Source organism: Sturnira hondurensis, unplaced genomic scaffold (genome assembly GCF_014824575.4).
Source record: "Sturnira hondurensis isolate 20B ecotype Veracruz unplaced genomic scaffold, ASM1482457v3 Scaffold0003801, whole genome shotgun sequence".
NCBI lineage: Eukaryota > Metazoa > Chordata > Mammalia > Chiroptera > Phyllostomidae > Sturnira > Sturnira hondurensis.
This window is the reverse complement of record NW_028076432.1, coordinates 4117761-4136350: the sequence shown is the minus strand read 5'-3', so window position 1 is coordinate 4136350 and position 18590 is coordinate 4117761. Positions and strand designations below refer to the sequence as shown.

The 18590-nt window shown below is 41.0% G+C and overlaps 1 protein-coding gene across 16 annotated transcripts in view; it reads left to right on the top strand.

The window, feature by feature from the left end:
- The window catches only part of DLG2 (discs large MAGUK scaffold protein 2), a 1965529-nt gene extending 1947259 nt beyond the window's left edge, over window positions 1-18270 (top strand). For all 16 annotated transcript variants that reach the window (XM_037042840.1, XM_037042852.1, XM_037042842.1 and 13 more), the window contains 6 exons: window positions 492-542; window positions 1529-1630; window positions 4168-4340; window positions 6380-6489; window positions 11417-11508; window positions 13555-18270. In XM_037042840.1, coding sequence (XP_036898735.1) covers window positions 492-542; window positions 1529-1630; window positions 4168-4340; window positions 6380-6489; window positions 11417-11508; window positions 13555-13661 — 635 coding nt within the window. In that variant the 3' untranslated portion in view covers window positions 13662-18270. The remainder of the gene's footprint in view (window positions 1-491; window positions 543-1528; window positions 1631-4167; window positions 4341-6379; window positions 6490-11416; window positions 11509-13554) is intronic.
- The last annotated feature ends 320 nt before the right edge of the window (window positions 18271-18590 follow it).

The window sequence follows — 18590 nt, the reverse complement described above, 5'->3', positions numbered from 1 at the left end:
TGCTGAAGAAGGTTTTTGTATCATAAATGAAACAAGCAAACATTTGCTCTTGAATAATGTGCTTCTTGGGAAAATAAAATGGAAGATGAAATAAAAGGTCCAGAAATTCTGATAATGTAGCAGCAAACTACTAGATGGACCCTGTCCTTGAACTAGACGGTTGTGTTTTAAGAAGTAACACGGGGTGGAGAGGCCATGATGCCCCATTTCTCAGTGTCAGACAGAAGACTGTCTCAGGTCATTGCCCTGATGAAGTACAGACAACTGCCTCTATTCCTTCCCTAATGGTATGACCATCGATAGATGATCTCATACTATAATAGAGCTAAACAGGTTTATGAAGGTGAAGGGATTTTTGGACTAATTCAAGAAGAGAGTAAGGAAAATGAACCCTGAACTGTGTCTTTTAACTGCATTTCAGAGCAGGGCTTGTAGCTACAGTGTATGGCTGGTTGTTAGTTCACTGTAATTTTTCTTTCTTCTCTTCTCAGGAGGGCAAGAAGACTTCATTCTTTCTTATGAGCCTGTCATAAGGCAGGAAAGTAAGTTTCCCAACATGCTCTGGTTCCTGATTTCCAGGCCACAACAGGTGACACCATTATAGGAGGGAAAGAGTGAAGGAATGAGGAAAATAAACTCTACGTAATACTCAGCTGTCCTCAGACTACGTGCTCTCTCCTTTGCCCAGCACCAGCAAACCCTGCTGACCATGAGCAGTGAGAGCTCCCGAGAGGAGGGAGCAGCCCTTCCAGATGAGTGGTCCCAGCCAGGAGGGACTATATCCCAGTCACTCAAGAGCCCCAATCGTAGATAAAATCTCCCAGGAGACTGAAGACCACTCAGTATTAAGAGGGGCTTTCTCTCAGACCTGTCCTAAGATCCAGATCATCTGTGGGCTGCTCCAGGAGCCTGCGTTTCCTTTTCCTGGAGACATTTACACAGAAGCTAACGGTTATATTGCAGAGAAAATGCAAGCATCAAATGTGGAGTTGGACCAAATGAACTTGGGAGCTCCTTCTAACCACGCAGTGCAAAGGAATTGAGAAAACCCCACAGCGTATAACAAGTGTTTTGAGCTGAGAAAGAGAAATTATGAAAACATAAGTTGCTATTACTACTAACAATTACTTTTTAAAGTCATTATCTAAACAATGGCCAAACAGCTGCTTTGGACTCTTTTTTTCTCCCACTGAATTGACTACATTCAGTAGTTGTTTTGACATTGTGTAGGCAGAACCAACGAATAAGCAGAACCCCTCCAAATGCTTCTTTTCACTGACAGACACTGCTGTTGCTTTTTCTTGTTAATAAATTCCAGAGAGTAGCCACCGCCAACAAACACACCGAATGTTAAACATCAATTTCCCTATGCAAGGCTCTTTGGGTAATTTACCCAATGAAGTAATGCCCCCAGCAATTTTCACTGTGTAGCAATTTTCACTTGGCTTTAAGGACCACCCTTGAAGGGCGGTTTTGCCACTGTTTCCTTGTCTCTCTTCTCATCTGCACCTTCCTTTCCCCTCGGCAGTAAACTACACCCGGCCAGTGATCATCCTGGGCCCCATGAAGGATCGGATCAACGATGACTTGATATCTGAATTCCCTGACAAATTCGGCTCCTGTGTGCCTCGTAAGTAACTCTTCTCTTTTTTTGTCTGGGGGGGAAAAAAGCCTGGCTGTTCTTGACATGATAAAACATAAGTCTGTTCCTTCCATAGTCTCTACACTGATTCAAATACTATCAGTTACCTTTTATCCCAGCATCTTATTTAATTTTCTCTGCCCAACAGTTTTCATCTCCTCTGATTATATATTGTTCTCTATTTAGTGAGTACAATATGTTCTCCAAACTGGCTGTGCTCCCCAAAAAGGCAGAATGAGTCCTTTCTTTGTAACTGCAATAGCATTTAAACTTGCATAGGATTATTGATAGGTATCAACATATTCTCATATATTGATTGAAATGCCACTGAAGCACTTTTCCCATTGAATAAGAGAGATCAGAAACAAAGCCATAAGTTAAAAGCATCCCAAGATGACTTAGGGCCATGTGTCAATCCAAAAATAAAATGGTGTTTCCCCTGTGTTTTAAGAGTCCCAGGTGTTGGGAGGATAAAGACAAACAGATGTATACAACTTTAATTTGCCTACCCTCTAGACCATTATTGACTTCTAATCTTTCTTGTCCTTATGGACACCTATCAGGCCTCCTAGTCTCTCCGAGTAGAGCCCTGTAAGATCCTGTCTGCTCTCCCTGCTTCCACCCCACCCTCCTTCCCCATTCACCCACTTCCATCTCAATTCCCATTGAGATGTCACATTGCAATGCATAGGCGCCTGCTGTGCATGTAGGCAGACCCGCCAGAAAATGTTAATGTATTGTATAACTGAGCTCTTAAATCTGACCCCAACAAATATTTCTTTGTCCTTCTACATTTTTAAGTACTCTGTTTTGAAGCATCCCTTTCATTTCGGTACTGCGCATGACACCTGGAATGCACAGAAGTAGCAGGAACAGCATGTGTGCAGTACATGGGCAGGGGGAACTGGAATGACTGCTGTCTCTCAGGAAACCGTTCCCTGTGAGGGCTCTGAGAGGAGACCCTGCATGGAGCCTGTCCCAAGGAAGACTCTAAATCAAGATGGTCATGTCAGATCCTAGTCTGGGCATAGCAACTTCCGCTCTGTTCCTCCTTTGTGAAAGGAAAGAAAAAACAGTCCTTAAGCACGATTTCTATTTTCTCCCCAACCTTGCACACCCTTCTGTTACTCTTTTTTCAATTAATAGCACTATATTTAATGATAATAAACACATGATCATTGTACAAAAGTTGGAAAATGCTAAAAATAAAGTTAAGCAAGAAAGTAAAAAACATACAGAATCCTACACAGCACCCAGAGATAACATCATTGTTAATATTTTCTTAGATTTTCATTATTCACTCTTTCTTATATGTGCCTTTCCTTCTGTGGTTGGGTACATGTTAGATCTACACAGTATTTTTTTTTTTGCTTAATATTATTTCAGTTTTTATATAACTATTTTAAATGATTATTATGTCCTAATTAAGCATTCCTTTCTTTATGCATATGTTGCTTTTTCTCTACTTTTCACTATTATGAATTATAATTAAATGGTATACTCATTTATAATTTATACACTAATATAAATGAACATCTTTAAGGATAAAATTGTATATGTTTTGATAATTTTTTAAATAGATTTCTAGAAATAGCATAGCCAAAGATTGGAAATATATTAACATTTTTTATTTATATTAAGAGATTGTGCCCTGGCTGGTGTGGCTCAGTGGCTTGAGCATGGGCTGCAAACCAAAGGGCCACCAGTTCAATTCCCAGTCAGGGCACATGCCTGGGTTGCAGGCTGGGTCCCCACTATGGGGTGCATGAGAGGCAACCACACATTGATATTTCTCTCCCTCTCTTTCTCCTTCTCTACCCTTCTCTCTAAAAATGAATAAATAAAATCTTTAATAAAAGAATATCTATATTAAGAGATTGTTTGCCCTTCTTACAAAGAAGTCTAGCCACCTCTCACCATAATTAGAGTTGATGACCTTCAGTCCTACCTTACAGTGATGATCTAATTTTACATCTTTTAAAATTCCTGAATATATTTACACTATATGTCCTTTTTTCTGTTCCTGGTTACATGACACATTTTTTGGCTTCAGTGCTTGTCCCATATTTTTTTATCGTGTTCTGGACATTGTAATGCTACATTACTGAGAGTCTGCATTTTGTCATTTTACTTTATAAAATACTAAATTTTTGTTCTAGCAGGTAATAATTTACTACAGATCAGCTTCTTCCAGTGATGACTTGGTGAGGATGGGTCTAGAGTAGCCTTCCAAACTGTGGCCTTTCTGGGACCACTCTATGACCTCTAGACTCTCCATTTAGAAATGAAAGTGGATGAGTGTATTTCCCTTTATGTGTTTCTCTTACAAGAATAACTTTTCACATATTTTTTCCAACTTAATAGTTATTTCTAGTAAGAGGCTACGACTGGTACCTATTACTATGGGCTTCGTAGTACATATTTTATATACCTATGTTGGAGATGCGGTAAAGAAAGTTAAGTATAAAGGAAGTGTATGAGTATACCTATGTGACCTTAATTTTATTGTTTCTTGTTTTATAAAGATACTACAAGGCCAAAGCGTGACTATGAGGTGGATGGCAGAGACTATCACTTTGTCATTTCCAGAGAGCAAATGGAGAAAGACATCCAAGAGCACAAGTTTATAGAAGCTGGCCAGTACAACGACAACTTGTATGGAACCAGTGTGCAGTCTGTGAGATTTGTAGCAGAACGGGTATGTCCACCAATCATCTCACACCTCCCTTGACGAAGGGTCACAGGTGGCAAACTGTATATTTTGGTCATTACTCTTTCCTGGTTACGGTGGAAAATGTTGATTAAATATTCCTTGTAAGACCTGAGCATGGTCATTAGTCTTTGCTCTAATCCCAGTAAAATAACCTGAGTGACTTGAGGGGGGATGGGTGGAGTATAAACCTAAAGGCATCTAACAGCTTGAAGTTTATGAAGATTCGCTTTGTCCTTGACTTTGGTCCCAGGAAACAACATCGGCTTTATTCAGGAAGCTTCATTACTCTTGGTTGATTAGACGGACATTCTCAATTCCTTTTATTAGCAGGAGTTAACATCTTATCTCCCTGAAAACTTAAGGTCCTCATGATGGAAGGGTAGACAGGTAGGAGAACTGCCTAGGCTGCTGCTGACAAAATTCCAGCTTAAAGGAAGTATAGATGCTGTGTTGCCTTCCTGCTGATCATTGTAAGGAACTGGGAAAGGTGAGAGAGAACATTCAAAACAGAATAGAATGGGAAGGCACTTGAGTGTGGCTTTAAGGTCTGCCTAGAGAGAGATCCTGATCTGTCAACAGAGGATTAATTTCACAGGAGGAAAAAAAAGAGTTAAGAGCCAGTTATATTTGTGATATGGTTATTCGTTGGGTTGAATTCACTTGATACATCCTTGTCTTCCCCTTGCTCATGTACGGGTACAAAAATTGAATAAGAAATTTTAATGTCCATGTAAGAATATCCTAAGAAGTTGCATCTAACTTCCCTCTATATCACGCTGTTTGTGATCAGTTTCCTGGGTAACTGTACCTATTTTCTTCTTTGAACGTATAGATACAACCTTTGTTAATTTGAAGTGTTCTGGTTGGTGAATAATCAAATAGCACTTAGAAAGTTCATGTAGCTGCTGCACTTCACAGAGAGCAAACTTGGAATTTATTGCTTAAGTGACAGAGGCTTGAACCATCTCGGTGTGCTTCTCCTATTATCTACCTGTTTCTCAAGTATTCATGGACTCTGTTCATTTTCGCTTAAGTATTGTAGATGAGTTTTTATTCCCTATTGTTGATTTAGGATGGTTTCTATCGGCATGCTAAGCTTTTTATCTTCTTGTGTAAAGTTCTGGTAGCATGAGGATAATGAGGCCATTCCTCTCCAGGAGGTAGAATATGATGTGTGGTAAATATATCTACTTCTCCAGAAATACTCTGTAAAGCAACTTCTTGCTCTGAGCACTCATTGCAGTGGAAGCCAAGTTAAATGAGGTGTGCTATAATGTAATAGGGTTTTTATTCGTTAACAAACAAGAAATTTACATAACCCATGCAAGCCTCTCGCTCAGCATTCAAGATATAATATTTAAGATGACTCTTCTTGTGAATGTCCTCTGCTAGACTGAGCATTTCAAGGTCAGGATACATATGAGCACTCAGCAAATGTTTATGGAACTGTTCTAAATTCACATGATTACCATGTCTCCAAAGTTAACATCAGGCAGGCTGAGACAACAAGGTGTCTGTTTATTCCAACCAACAATTCTGTGAGTGCCCAAGCCTTGTGTCTCAGTCCTCCTGACACTGAGACTTCAGGCAAGTTAGTTAATATTTCCAAGCCTTAGTTTTTCTTCTGTAAAATATGGTTGATAATACCTACCTCGTAGCTTTGAGAATTTCTTCCTGACCGTTGTCTTCAGAGATGGTTTATGAGCTTTATGAGAATAGACACAGTCACATTCCACATGACTACATGTCTTCTGTGCACAAAGCACCGGGTCTTTATTTAAGAAAACCAAGTTAACTGAGGTAACACATGCAGACTGTCCCAGTGGCAGACACTTACCAAGGGGGTAATAAATATGTCATGGCAAGCTTTCAGTGACGACCTGTGTGTGCAGTGATCCTTTCACCCCTCAGAAACCCATCATCCCTTATCTTCCCCTCAAACACACTTACATTATTTTTAGTGGGTGTTGCATTATGATCACTTTTTCTGGATTAACTCCATATTTTTCTTCTCTTTCTACCAGGGCAAACACTGTATACTAGACGTATCAGGAAATGCTATCAAGCGGTTACAAGTTGCCCAGCTCTATCCCATTGCCATCTTCATTAAGCCCAAGTCTCTGGAACCTCTCATGTAAGTGGAGGCCATTGGAGATCTTCATCCGGCTCCTGTTCCATACGACACAGCACATTGTTAACAGCTCTGTCATAACGCTTACAAATGGGACATGCCCGTGTTGATTTTTTAAGCACTCCCTCTTTTAAAAGCTAAATTAAAGTTTTTGAGCCACTGCAGCAGACATAATGTCAGTGATTCCTTAAAATGTCTTCGCTAATGCTTCTTTACTTTTATTTTCATTTCACAAGCTGTTTTTTGTGGGGGTGATTGTTTTGTTTTGTTGTCGTGCTGTTTAGAAGGTATGTTGATTTCATTTGGTTTGGTTGTTTGGTTTTGTATTCCAAATGATAGGTAGTATCATCTTGGAATTGTTTCTTCCTTGTGAGATCAGTTTCACTGGTAAATCTTTTTAAACGTGTGGGTCCGCATAGAAGGAGCAGACAATGTTTTGGACGCTTTTCATTGGCATTTCATTTTGTTGAGTCGTAGAATTCTTACGTTCCTTAATTAGAACCTCGTGAATATAGGCCACTATCCTTACTAGGAAGTTTTCTTCATGGTTTGGCAGTAACATACCTATTACTTAAACCAACAGCTCCATACGTATGTGCACTTATGAACAAGGGGGAAAATGCATGATTTTTATTATTTTATTTTTCAGAGGACTTGTAAAATATCTTCCTTCGAATTCACTAAATAGGTTGGCCAGATAGTTCTGATCTGACTATAAAGTAACATAGTTTCTTAGGCAGTGTGATAGAAATTGTTACCACTACCTTATAGACAACTCCCTCACAGAAACGAGGCTCCTGTAGCCATGAAGGTAGCAGAGCAGAGACACAAAGAGCAGGGACTTGAAAACTGGCCCGGCCAGGGTTGTTTCTTTGATTTGCAAATGATCAGTTCCGTGACCTTTAGGTCCTCACCTCTCAACTAGGCACATTAAGAGCATGTACCTCATAAAGCTAGTGTAAAGCTAAACAAGATCGTAAATGTGAAGTTCTTTATACAGTCTTTGGCATATAGTAAGCACTCATTAACTAGTAACTACTGTTGCTATAAAATATTTCAAGTTATTATAGTGGAATAGAGCTATTTTATCACCATAAAACACATGAACAGTACACTTTCTTTTCCAAGAGATTGCAAGAGATAATGCTAGTGTGTCTGTAATAAGAGATTTCCTCAAATATGCCTCCATTTGGGCCTCGGACCTCAGAGTGTTTGACAGGTTACAGAAGTGAACCACAAAGTGCTGGAAAGCAGTAACAGTGCTCATGGGAAGATCAAAGAAATTATTGAATCCCAGAGGTGCCTGCAGTTACTTGCAGAGGGTATCGGCTGACTGTTCCACTGTCTTTCTGAGGATGAAGAAATGAAGCAAGCTGCAGTAGCTGGAATTGCAACCTAAGAGAATTGAATAAATACAACGTGGGTCTCTGGGGCAATTGCCAGAGCAAGATCTTAAAAGCAGACTATATTCTCATAAATAAAAGATGGTCAAAGTTTTTACTAGGGTGAAAAACTAAAATCAGGAAGTTGTCCACAATTCAGCCCCATGAATTTCGTGAATGTGGGTATTAAAATTTAACATAAGGAGCTTTGCCCATAAATGTCATATGGAAAAATGTGTGTAAACAATAAAATAATGGTTCTTGATCATATTATCCCTGATAGCATGTATTAAATTTCTCCTCATGTAGGACACTGTGTGGGGCTTTGCACAAAATGAATCAAGCAACCACAAATTTCATTACGTAAAAGCAATCTATAATCTGTAAAGAGCCTCATAAATATTGTTAGCAATGCTAACATTAATAAGAAGAATAGAAAAATGACCCTCACATCCTGGGAACAGCATCTTAAAAGCCTGTTTTATAAATAGAAGAATAAGTCTCCCATCATCAACACGCAGCAGGATAAATGGCTTCCCAGGAAGAGAAGCCTGAGGGAGAAACAGCAGTTGCACATTTGGTTCCCGTGATTTTGGGAGGCAGTCCCATCTGGTGCTCAGCAGGAGAAGGTCTACTTCCCTCCACAACTGCGAGATGACTTATTTAGTTTTGCCGTAGGGCATTGTCACAGCCACTTATCACCAAGGAAAATTAAACACTCTGAAGGCTGGATTCCTCCCTGAGGACAGGGAATCTGGCAGAAGTGGCTGCGGCCACATCCATAGGTCTCCAGAGCAGTAAGGGCGACGTGCCGAAGAATGTGGCCTTATTCGTAAATGCTGCGTATTTACTTTCCAGTTCACCATTTTCCAGGGGTTTTACTTCAGGAGCAGAGCTGTCCTGCACTGCTCATTCCCCAGAGAGAGTGAAGGCCAGGTCAGCTGGACCACGAGCATGGCTGCTGGCACATGTAGGCATTGGTGCATCATCACACACGTTATTTCTCAAGCGCATCTTCCACATCAAACCACTGAGCTCGTTAGCACACACACAGCTGACTCTTCAGAGATGCATGAAATCAGGAGTGTGTATGGGAGAGATGTTCTTTTTATAGTGCGCCGCCTGTGACTTCTGTCCCCTGCCCTACCTCATGCCAATGAGAAACTTTCCTGTGTTTCTTCACCTTGCCAAACTCAATCTGCTTTCACCTTCTTGCTCTTGGGATGGCCTGTATTCACTTCTGTCTTCCACTGCAACAGAATTGTATTTATATGTTTAGCTGTCCATTCATTCATTCATTCATCTATTCATTCAATGTGTTGAGTCAAGTTCCTTGCCACGTGCTGATGAATGAGTCATGCATGGTCTCTGCCCTCAAAAACTCATAGGTTAGGCAAAAGACAAAGCAAATTTATATATTGGAGAATTAAAATCCTAAACTCAGTCATTGCTACAAAAAGTGCAAAGGTGGTCCAGAGAAAACAGACTAGCATGTGTCAGAGAAGTCAAGGAAGCTTCCAAGCTACATGATTTCTTGACATCCAAAGCAAACCTCTGCCTTTCTGTAGAACGTATCCCTTGGTTTAGCCCAGTGTCTTCTGCACCCAAGAGTGACACCCTCTCGCTACTTCTAAAGCCCATGCTGCTCCTCCCATGCTTGGGAGGAGGATCATAAACACCCATCCTCAGGACTAAATGAGTTTATTTCAACAACAAGAATTCAGGAAGTTTTTACTTCATTATTGTAGCTACCATTATCCTGTCCAGAATCATGTTAACATCTTTCTTGAGTTTTAATTTTTTTCCAAATAATCTCTTTTGAAAGAAAGACTTGGCATAATGGAAATCCTATTTGACTAAAAATTGGATTAAAAAAAAAACCTTTTAGTTCTTGCATTGGATTTACTCTTTATTAAATGTACAACCTTAGGCAAGTCTCTTTACTACTTCAGAGCTCAGTTACTTGCTCTGAAAAAAGGAATTGACTAAAACCACACGTTCCCGACTCAGACGTCTGGTTTCTTAAGTGGCAGGCAACTGCGACAATGCTTCTGAAATTCTACATGCACCGTGTTGCATCCTGATGGGCCAACTGAGTGACTCTGCTCTTGGTTGGACTCTTATCAGCCCAGTGCAGTAGTACTGACATTATTATGATGATCAGAGGCAATGATTGCAACCTTTGATTAAGAAAGAAATGGAAAGATAAAATAATTTGTATTTAATAAGTGCAATTTAGTAGGCAAAAAAAATAAATAAATAACCCCAGAGGACATGGGAAGGTAAAGCTGCCACTGGTTAGGAATCAGTAGGTTAGGTTATTTTCCATTTTTCTCTCACCTCAGTTTGTCCTTGAGACTAGGTTGGACTTAAGTAAACTTACAATGATTAAATAGCATTTATATACAGTTAATGATACACCAATGGTGACAGAAGAAAGAGGCAGAGAATCTCAGGCATAATCCTTTACAGCCCATTTTGTCAGAACAAAAATAAACAAAGGGAACACTGGAGATTTTTCCTTAACAAGCCCATCTATCCTGCCTCACTGTTTGATATTACTTGCCTATAGGCTATTTGAAAATATTTTTGTCCCCATGCTTTTGATTGTTACATTCTCTCTGTGTTCATTTTAATTCAAGCCTTCTCCAGCAGCTCTTTAAGGTTTCATTTGATTATAAAAACAGAAATTTCAGGGCTGCTACAGACGTGGCTTGCCATTTGTAGAAGCTGAGCAGCGAGGGCTACAGAATGCCCCTCATCCTGAAAGATACGCATGCCTAAGAGGCCTGTCACATCTCCGACAATTCTTTGGAGGCACTTTCTGTGTTTCTCCACTCCACATGTTTTCCAGCCGCACAGTGAAGATGAGCAGCGGTCTTTGGGGAGAATGGGGGAGTTGAGAAATCAGAGCCTTCTGCGAAGTCAGGACCTGAGAACGTCAAGTCGTATTCTCTCCAATGTAATGAGGTCCCCGATGATGTGACGTGCCTTCCCTCTAGCCATCTCTTCTCCCCCTGACCACCCCTGGAAGAGTTAGTTCACTTCTATGGCCCACGTTTAACAGAGGTCAAGATAGACTAGAACAAAGACCAGGGAAGGATGACCAGAAAGGCCAGCATTTGGAAATCATGTCCAAGGAGAGAATAGGTAAAGGAAGTAGGACCGTTTATTCTGAAGGAGTGGAAATGTCAAGGGATGTAGGAAGGCTTGATTTAAAGACCCCAGTGCCTGTCGTGAAGGAAGGAAGCTCACCCTGTGAGACTGCAGAGGGCAGAACAGGGCCAGTGACTAGAAATCAGAGGGAGATAGCTTCTGCTTCACTCCAATGTGGGGACCAAGAGACTGCCCCCTAAGAGAGTGGGCTCCCTGGGAGGGAGTCCTTGCTGCTAAAATTATTCCAGCAAAGAGCAGTCCCAGTGAAAACTAGGAAGCTGCTGCTAAGATTACACTAGGCTTCCTGCAGGATTCATTTTTGCCAGGCATTTTAATTTTTCAGGTTTTGGATAGTCCCAGTGTGGTCTAATAGTAAACCTTCATTTTCACAGGGAGATGAACAAGCGTCTAACAGAGGAACAGGCCAAGAAAACCTATGATCGTGCAATTAAGCTAGAACAAGAATTTGGAGAATATTTTACAGGTAAGTTCTTGTTTTGTTTTGTTTTTTTAATTTTCAATTGCAGTTGACATACAGGGTGGGGCAAATAGGTTTACAGGTGTTCCTGTGGAAAGTAATGTAATAATCATTAATAAACGAGAATAAACTGTGTTTTGTGTACTCACAATTATAAACCTGCTTTTGTCCGACCTTGTGCAATATTATATTAGTTTCAATTGTATGACATAGTGACCAGACATGTATATAACTTACAAAGTGATCAGCCCAGTAAGTCTAGTACAGGGAAGTTCATTTATCCTTGAACTGTGATAAAAGAAAAAAATTACCTAACATTTGGCATAAATGAGGGCCTCGTATATCTGCCCCTACACATTCCTGCTGAAAACCCCTGGTTCCCCCCTGCTTCACCCACTGGCTTCAGACTCTGGGTTCTTCCTGCTCTGAATGAAGCTGCAGCCGGCTCCCAGGTTCCCCGTGGCCCCATCCGAACCCAGGGACAGCAGATGCCGCTGAGCTCTTTCCTGCTATTACGGATATTTTAGGCATTGATACTTCATTAAACAACCTCCCTGGTGTCATCAGAAAACTTGAAAATAAACTTTTAGGCCTCAGAATGTGCAGTGTCCAAAGCAGTCAATCTTGAGAAGCAATCTCAGGGCTGCCACCCTCTGCTTCAGTGACCGGGGGTCTGTCTCTTCATTGGCACACGTGAACAGCAATCTTAAAACACTCAGGGAGAGGAGTATAAGGAAACTAAATAGTAATAAAAAAAAAGACAATAAAAAAGGTTTATTTATTCATAAAAAAACCACCTTTCTTGTTTCAATTAATTCCCCTTTAACTAAGTCTTAAGGCAAAACATTTTTTTCTGTGTTAAATATTTCCTTGGAAACTTGAAGATTAGGGAATAAAGGAAGATTTTCTTGTCTTATGTATTCTGGGTTCTCCCTTGTATATTTTTATGAAACGTTGATCAAATATAAAGAGTGAGCAACATTTGTGGAATTTGCCTTACAACAGATAGTTTGAAAACAAGAACTGTCCTTCTGAATTACCTTATGTGAAGTGAGATATTTTTATCTTATTCAGAAATGAAAAATATCAGTGGCTTAGCAGTCTTCAAATATACTGAATAAAATAATCTTAAGTAAGATTTCAATCAATAACAAAGACATGAGGTGTATTTCATTCTGAAAGAGCCTCTAGGTAGGACCATCAAAGCAAAAACACTGTGTATTTGGCAATGGCTTATATTCAGGAGTAAAATACAGTAGTCACTATATTCTGAGAAGTGTTTTGAGAATCTAAACCATGTTTCGATAGTAATCTATGTCTAAGTTCTGTCGTAAGGAGAGTGCTGACGTGTTTTAGAGATCTAGCTACAAGACAGCTTTGGTTTAAAGGAGATAATGAAATGTACTTAAATCTACTCTATCTGACTTGGAATTTTAGGTAACACAGTTTAGCAATTCATTTATGTTTAGTCCTATGTATGTTTCTTAGGAGTAGTTCCCATAGGGTATTCTCAATATGAGTGTATAGGGTAAAATTTCATTTTACTTGGTTGTTAGAGAATGAATGTGGTTCCTTATAAAGCTTTTGGGATTGAGGAACTTAAGTTTCTTCCAAAAATGTCATTATTTTCTCTGTGTCTAAAATATCTGAATTTCTGTCCCTGACAAAGTAACTACAATGCAAAAAATGTAAGGCCGCCTTTCTCTGATAAATGGGTAGCTCAATCTGAAGAATTGATTGATGCCTAGCACAGGGCCCAGCCCAGGGTAGATCCCCATAAAATGTAAATAAGCGAATGGTTCATTGGCCAGAACAACGGACAGACATGTAGAAAGTAGAAAGACTGTGGTGCATTTATTACTGATCCAGAACATGCCTTGAAAGCATTTTTTTAATCATTGATGTGACCTTGCTTAAGTCAATTTTCTGCTTTTTCTTACTAATCAAAAGTTATATTAAGCTTCCTGATGAGTTTGTGCGTCACTGCTTTGATCCTCTGCTGTGTAATTAATTGATGAGGAGCCCTAACCCCAGCGTTTGCTTCTGTTCTAGCTATTGTCCAAGGAGATACCTTAGAAGATATATATAACCAGTGCAAGCTTGTTATTGAAGAGCAGTCTGGGCCTTTCATCTGGATCCCCTCAAAGGAAAAGTTATAAATTAGCTACCGCACCTCTGACAATGACAGAAGAGCATTTAGAAGAGCAAAATATATATAATATACTACTTGGAGGCTTTTATGTTTTTGTTGCATTTATGTTTTTGCAGTCAATGTGAATTCTTATGAATGTACAACACAAACTGTGTGAAGCCATGAAGGAAACGGAGGGGCCGAAGGGTGGGACAGAAGACACTGCAGTATGCAGGAAGGCTTTGGTTTGCTCAAGGGGCCAGGTATAGGGATGAACCTCTGATGGGCTTTGTGCCCAAGAGCTGGGCAGCCTCCTCACCTAGCAGATGTCCAGAGCTGACTTAGCTGCTGAGCTCTCTGTGTTTTTTGCTTTAAAGAAAAGTTGCCAGCACTTGAACTTCGCCAACCTTCCCATTACCTACATCTGTAATTGGTCCACTTCGAATTTTATAACTATGCACATCCTTTGATTTCTTATCGAGCAAAAGAAAGAAAGAAGGAGAAAAGAAAGGAGTCCCTTTGGAGACGGCCTAATGTCAGGGAAGGATGAGCATGTAGTTTCTTGGACTGGCATCTGCAAAGAGGAGCATTTCGTAAAATTTGCAAGTGTATGGAGGACTGACCTTACTGAGAGGAGGGGATTCTACCCGGGGTTAGCTTTAGGATTGTTTATTGTCTATTTTGCCATTTATAACGTGAAAGAAGGCACTAAAGATGAGAATAATTTATACAATAAAAATATATTAAATGTATAGAAACAAATTTCTATAGGTTAAAAAAGTTTTGTGAACTATTTTGTAAAGACTAATCAACTGAAAGACAAACTGTGTGCACTATCCGCAGATGATCAAATGCAAGAACTGAAAGTTGCACTCTCCCTTCTGTTGCCAATGACCCAGTAAGAGCATCTGAATTCCTTCCAAAGTCGGACACAGCCTTCTCCCCACCTCACCTCCCATGATCCACCTTCCCTCTTAGTGATGCACTCTCATGGAGCACATCCTTTAATGCGTTGCCCTCATGGCTATTTTTGGAAGACATTTGGTTAATGCATTTTTAAGCTGATGGCTTTCAAACTCATGCCCACGAGCTAAAGGGAAGTTTCTGCTTTCCTCTTGTTAAACAACCTGGGCCTGCTCTGCAAGTAGTTGAATAACTTTGTTCCTAGTTACTTACAGACAATTCTTAGAGGATCATCTAGTATTTTGGCCAGCCGTGAGTAATTAGGACATTTTTTTTTTGTCCGTTTCACAAATAACCAAGGTTTTATAACAGCGAGAGATGGCTTAGAGTCCTGGCGAGATCTGTCCCACAATGCACTGTTTCTCTGAGGAAGAGAGAGAGAGAAGGGAAGTATCTGGTTGGAGAGTAAGGGTTGTGGACTTGTTTCTGTGTACAGGGCAAGAAGACAGAACCATAGGGAAAACCAGTTAATGACTGAGCTCAACCAATTGAACTGCCTTTCTTGGGGGCAGCACCTGGACCACGTTTATTTTTTAGCAGTTATAATAATGATTAATGGAAAAGAAAAACCTCCTGAAGCCTGTATCCTAGGTTAGGGCTGAGGGTGACGTTAGTTTTGCCTGTGCCCAAGGTGTTTAGAGAGAGACTTTTCTGTGATCTCAATAACCACTCAACTCTGGGTTCTATGCAGGCCCAGACTAAGCCCCATCGCCTTATTTCTGGGGTACATCCAGACCTGGCAGGGACTCTGCCACACTGTGCAGCAAACCAGCATGCAGGCTGGGATGGGAGAGCAAGAGACAGAGCCATCAGCAGTGATGGGGCTTCTTCACAGTAAGAACATCAGAGCTCAGACCGAAGGTCTCTTTCCAAAAGCAGGCATTGTTCATCTTGAAGTAAATGCCACTCTGCCTGGCTACAGTCACCAAAACAAACACAAAAAAGGCAAAAGTGTGCACCTACCTTGTAGTCTTGAGGCTGCCTTTGCCAATGGAAGGGCTGGCAATGTATTTGCCCTCTGATGAAAGTTAAATTTCTAAAAATGTCCTTAGATTGCTCAAAACGTTAAAGATGTGACCGTGTTTGCCATTTGCCAGTTAGTTTCAGGTCAAGGTCTACTTTCATCAGTATTGCTCCCAGGAGTTTTCTGCCACCAGAATGCCATTCCTGATCCCAGCTCTATTTTTAGGCCACCATGATAACTTCTTTGGTTTCTCAACTGAGCATGCAACCATTTATTTAGAGGACTGTCATTAATGAGTAGATGTTTCCGCGGGTCTTGTGATGTGCTTTCCGTTTACTATTAAGTATTGCTGTGGCTGAGTACAATCAAATTGAACCACCAACCCTTGGTTTTGTAGTAATATAATTATTTATTTTCCTAGTGTAGATGCTTTCAGATTAGAATTGGCATTTGCACTGATTTTTTTATGTAGATTTATATAAATATATATACATATATATTGCTTGAAGAATCACCAAGCAAATTGGTGAGAGGGTCTTTTCCTATAGAACTTACACCTCTGTTTGTTGTGTTGTCTTGCGCTTCCCCATGTTGAGGTCTCTATGGCTCCAATGAACTGGTGTATTTTGCAGTGAACCTGACAACTGGTGTGGAAATGGCACGAGAGTTACCCAGATTACATCTGGTGCAAGTGCACCTGGAGCCTGGGGCCAGACTGGTGCTAACACTGCAAACTTTGTCCGGAGCTCTCTCCAACCTGAAGGCTTGCTGGGGGCGCAATGTCACCTTCACGTGCTGGGCCCTTTCGGGAAAGTGCCAGATCGTGTCACTGGTGCTATTTTTCATGCTCTGGTACAATGTGTAGCACCACGGGGGGGTCTCAGCTTTACCAAATTCAAAATCCCATTTGTCAGCTAATTGCAGGGGCATTTGTTTTCGCTCTTCTCCCTCGGGATTTGTTGGCCATCTCTTTGCAGGCCTTTCCTCCCAGCCCCAAGTTTCTGGGTTGGCTTTCTCTGTTTAGTGAGCCCACCTTGACGAAGCCGCACTCAGGTGTCTGTGAGCTGTCTTAGATCCTACTGCCAGCCCTTCAGGACTCCAAGCCAGGGAAAGGCTCTCCACTCCTCTGGCTCCCACCTTTGGTTCTTTCTCATTCTCCCTCTGCTTTCCCCTTCCTCTTGCTATCCCACCCATAGCTCTTTTTGTTACCTCGCCTCTTATCCTTGCTTCCTGTCTTCTCTAAGTTGTTGGTTTTCTTATAACTCTCCTTTACTCCCTCCCCTTTATTATTCATCTCTTTATTCTCTGCTTGATTCTCAGTCTTTCTCCTTATTCCTCCGTCCCCTCCTTCACCCTTCTTTCTCTTTTTCTCGCTCCTCTCCCATACCCCACACCTTCACTTTTCTGTCCTGTAAGGGCTCATGGCTGATTCTGACAGCAAGTCCATAGGCTGGACTAATGACACAACTACTTCGGGTCACTGTTTCACCTACGCAGCCCAGAAAGCAAGCTGAGCGTGAGGTCCTGACCTGGAGCAGCTCCAGCCCAGGAGCCGGCCTGCACCACTGCCTGGCAGTGACGATGCACGTGCTCTGGGCTCTGCTGGCACCTGGGTGCCCCTCTGCCAGGAGGCTGGTCCAAAGTGAGCCCACTCCCAGCACCACCCTGTGGCTCTAAGGACACTTCCTTTCAAGAAAGGCAGACGCTGGCCCCAACAATTATTCTGACAGCAAAACTCCTCCTTCTCATTGAAGCCATGCCATCGCCTTGATCTGGAGAGAGACATATTTTTTCCTACCCATAAGCTTTCTTTTTCCCATTTTTATGTGAAGCCCCCCTCTGCTTTTCAACTGGTGATTGCTCTAGTGAGATTGAATGGACTCGCTGGTGAAATAACATCTCTTTTTTCCCTGTTTTGGTCATGCCCAAATTCATACAAAAATATTTAAGTCAAGGACTCAAGCTAGTTCCTAAGTTTATAATAGGAATTTGTCACTCCTAAGGGGAAAGGGGAGGCATTTCCCTTAAAATATATGGAGTACCTCCTGTGACAACTGATTTGTCAGAGGAGACTCCTTAGAGAATTCTGTGGCTGTACATTTTATGTAGGCATACGTATGGTATATGTGGTGTGTATATCCTGTATACACATACTACATTGGGTATGAATGAATGTGGATGGATGGAAACCCACCCACACGCTCCAGTCTGTAAATATTCTTCCTCTCTGAAAAGTGTGCTTTGGAAATCATGTCTTGTACAGCTGTGCAGTTTCTTGTAACAGCTGAGGACAAGCTAAGACAGGTGGACGATTTAGACAAAGATCATCCAAAAGATAGAATTCAGGATTCCCCTAGCAACTCATGAGGACAGACAACCAAATGGCAATGTTGACACCCAATGGGATGGCAAACTTTTCTTCTCTCCCTTTCAAATTTGTGTTTCCTAAGTGTGTCTTCACTTCTGAGTGCACCAGGCTGTATCCGTTAGAGCCTTTTGATATGAGTGTTGCGCTTCTCTCTGACGGACGCTCCTCTGCCGAGCGGTAGTGCAGGAGGGAGAGGGGGGGGAATTGCTCCTCGCCTGGGCTGGGGTTACCGAGACACTGCACAGCGTACACTCCTGTTAAGTGTAAATATTCGACTCTTCCATTCCATTTGTGTAAAAAATAAAGCACACACGATTATAAAATCAAGATGTATATTTCCTACTCAGTGTGTCTGTGTATATTTATTGCGTTTTTCAGTTGTCAGTGGTGGCCCCTTGTGAAAATGCTTCATAGTGTTTCTAAACATGCCATGGTTTTATTATAAGATATAAATATTAAAACATTTCTAAACATGGTTTTATTATAAGATATAAATATTAAAACATTTTGTACTTTATAGCAAATTATTTTCTCCCACAACATAATTTGTCTTACGTCATAACGAATAGAATCATTCATTTCTATTTTTCCAATGTTTCTGATTTCAGAACTGAAGTACAGTTAGAGTAGGTATGCTCTGAGAAATATTGGCACTCCTAAAA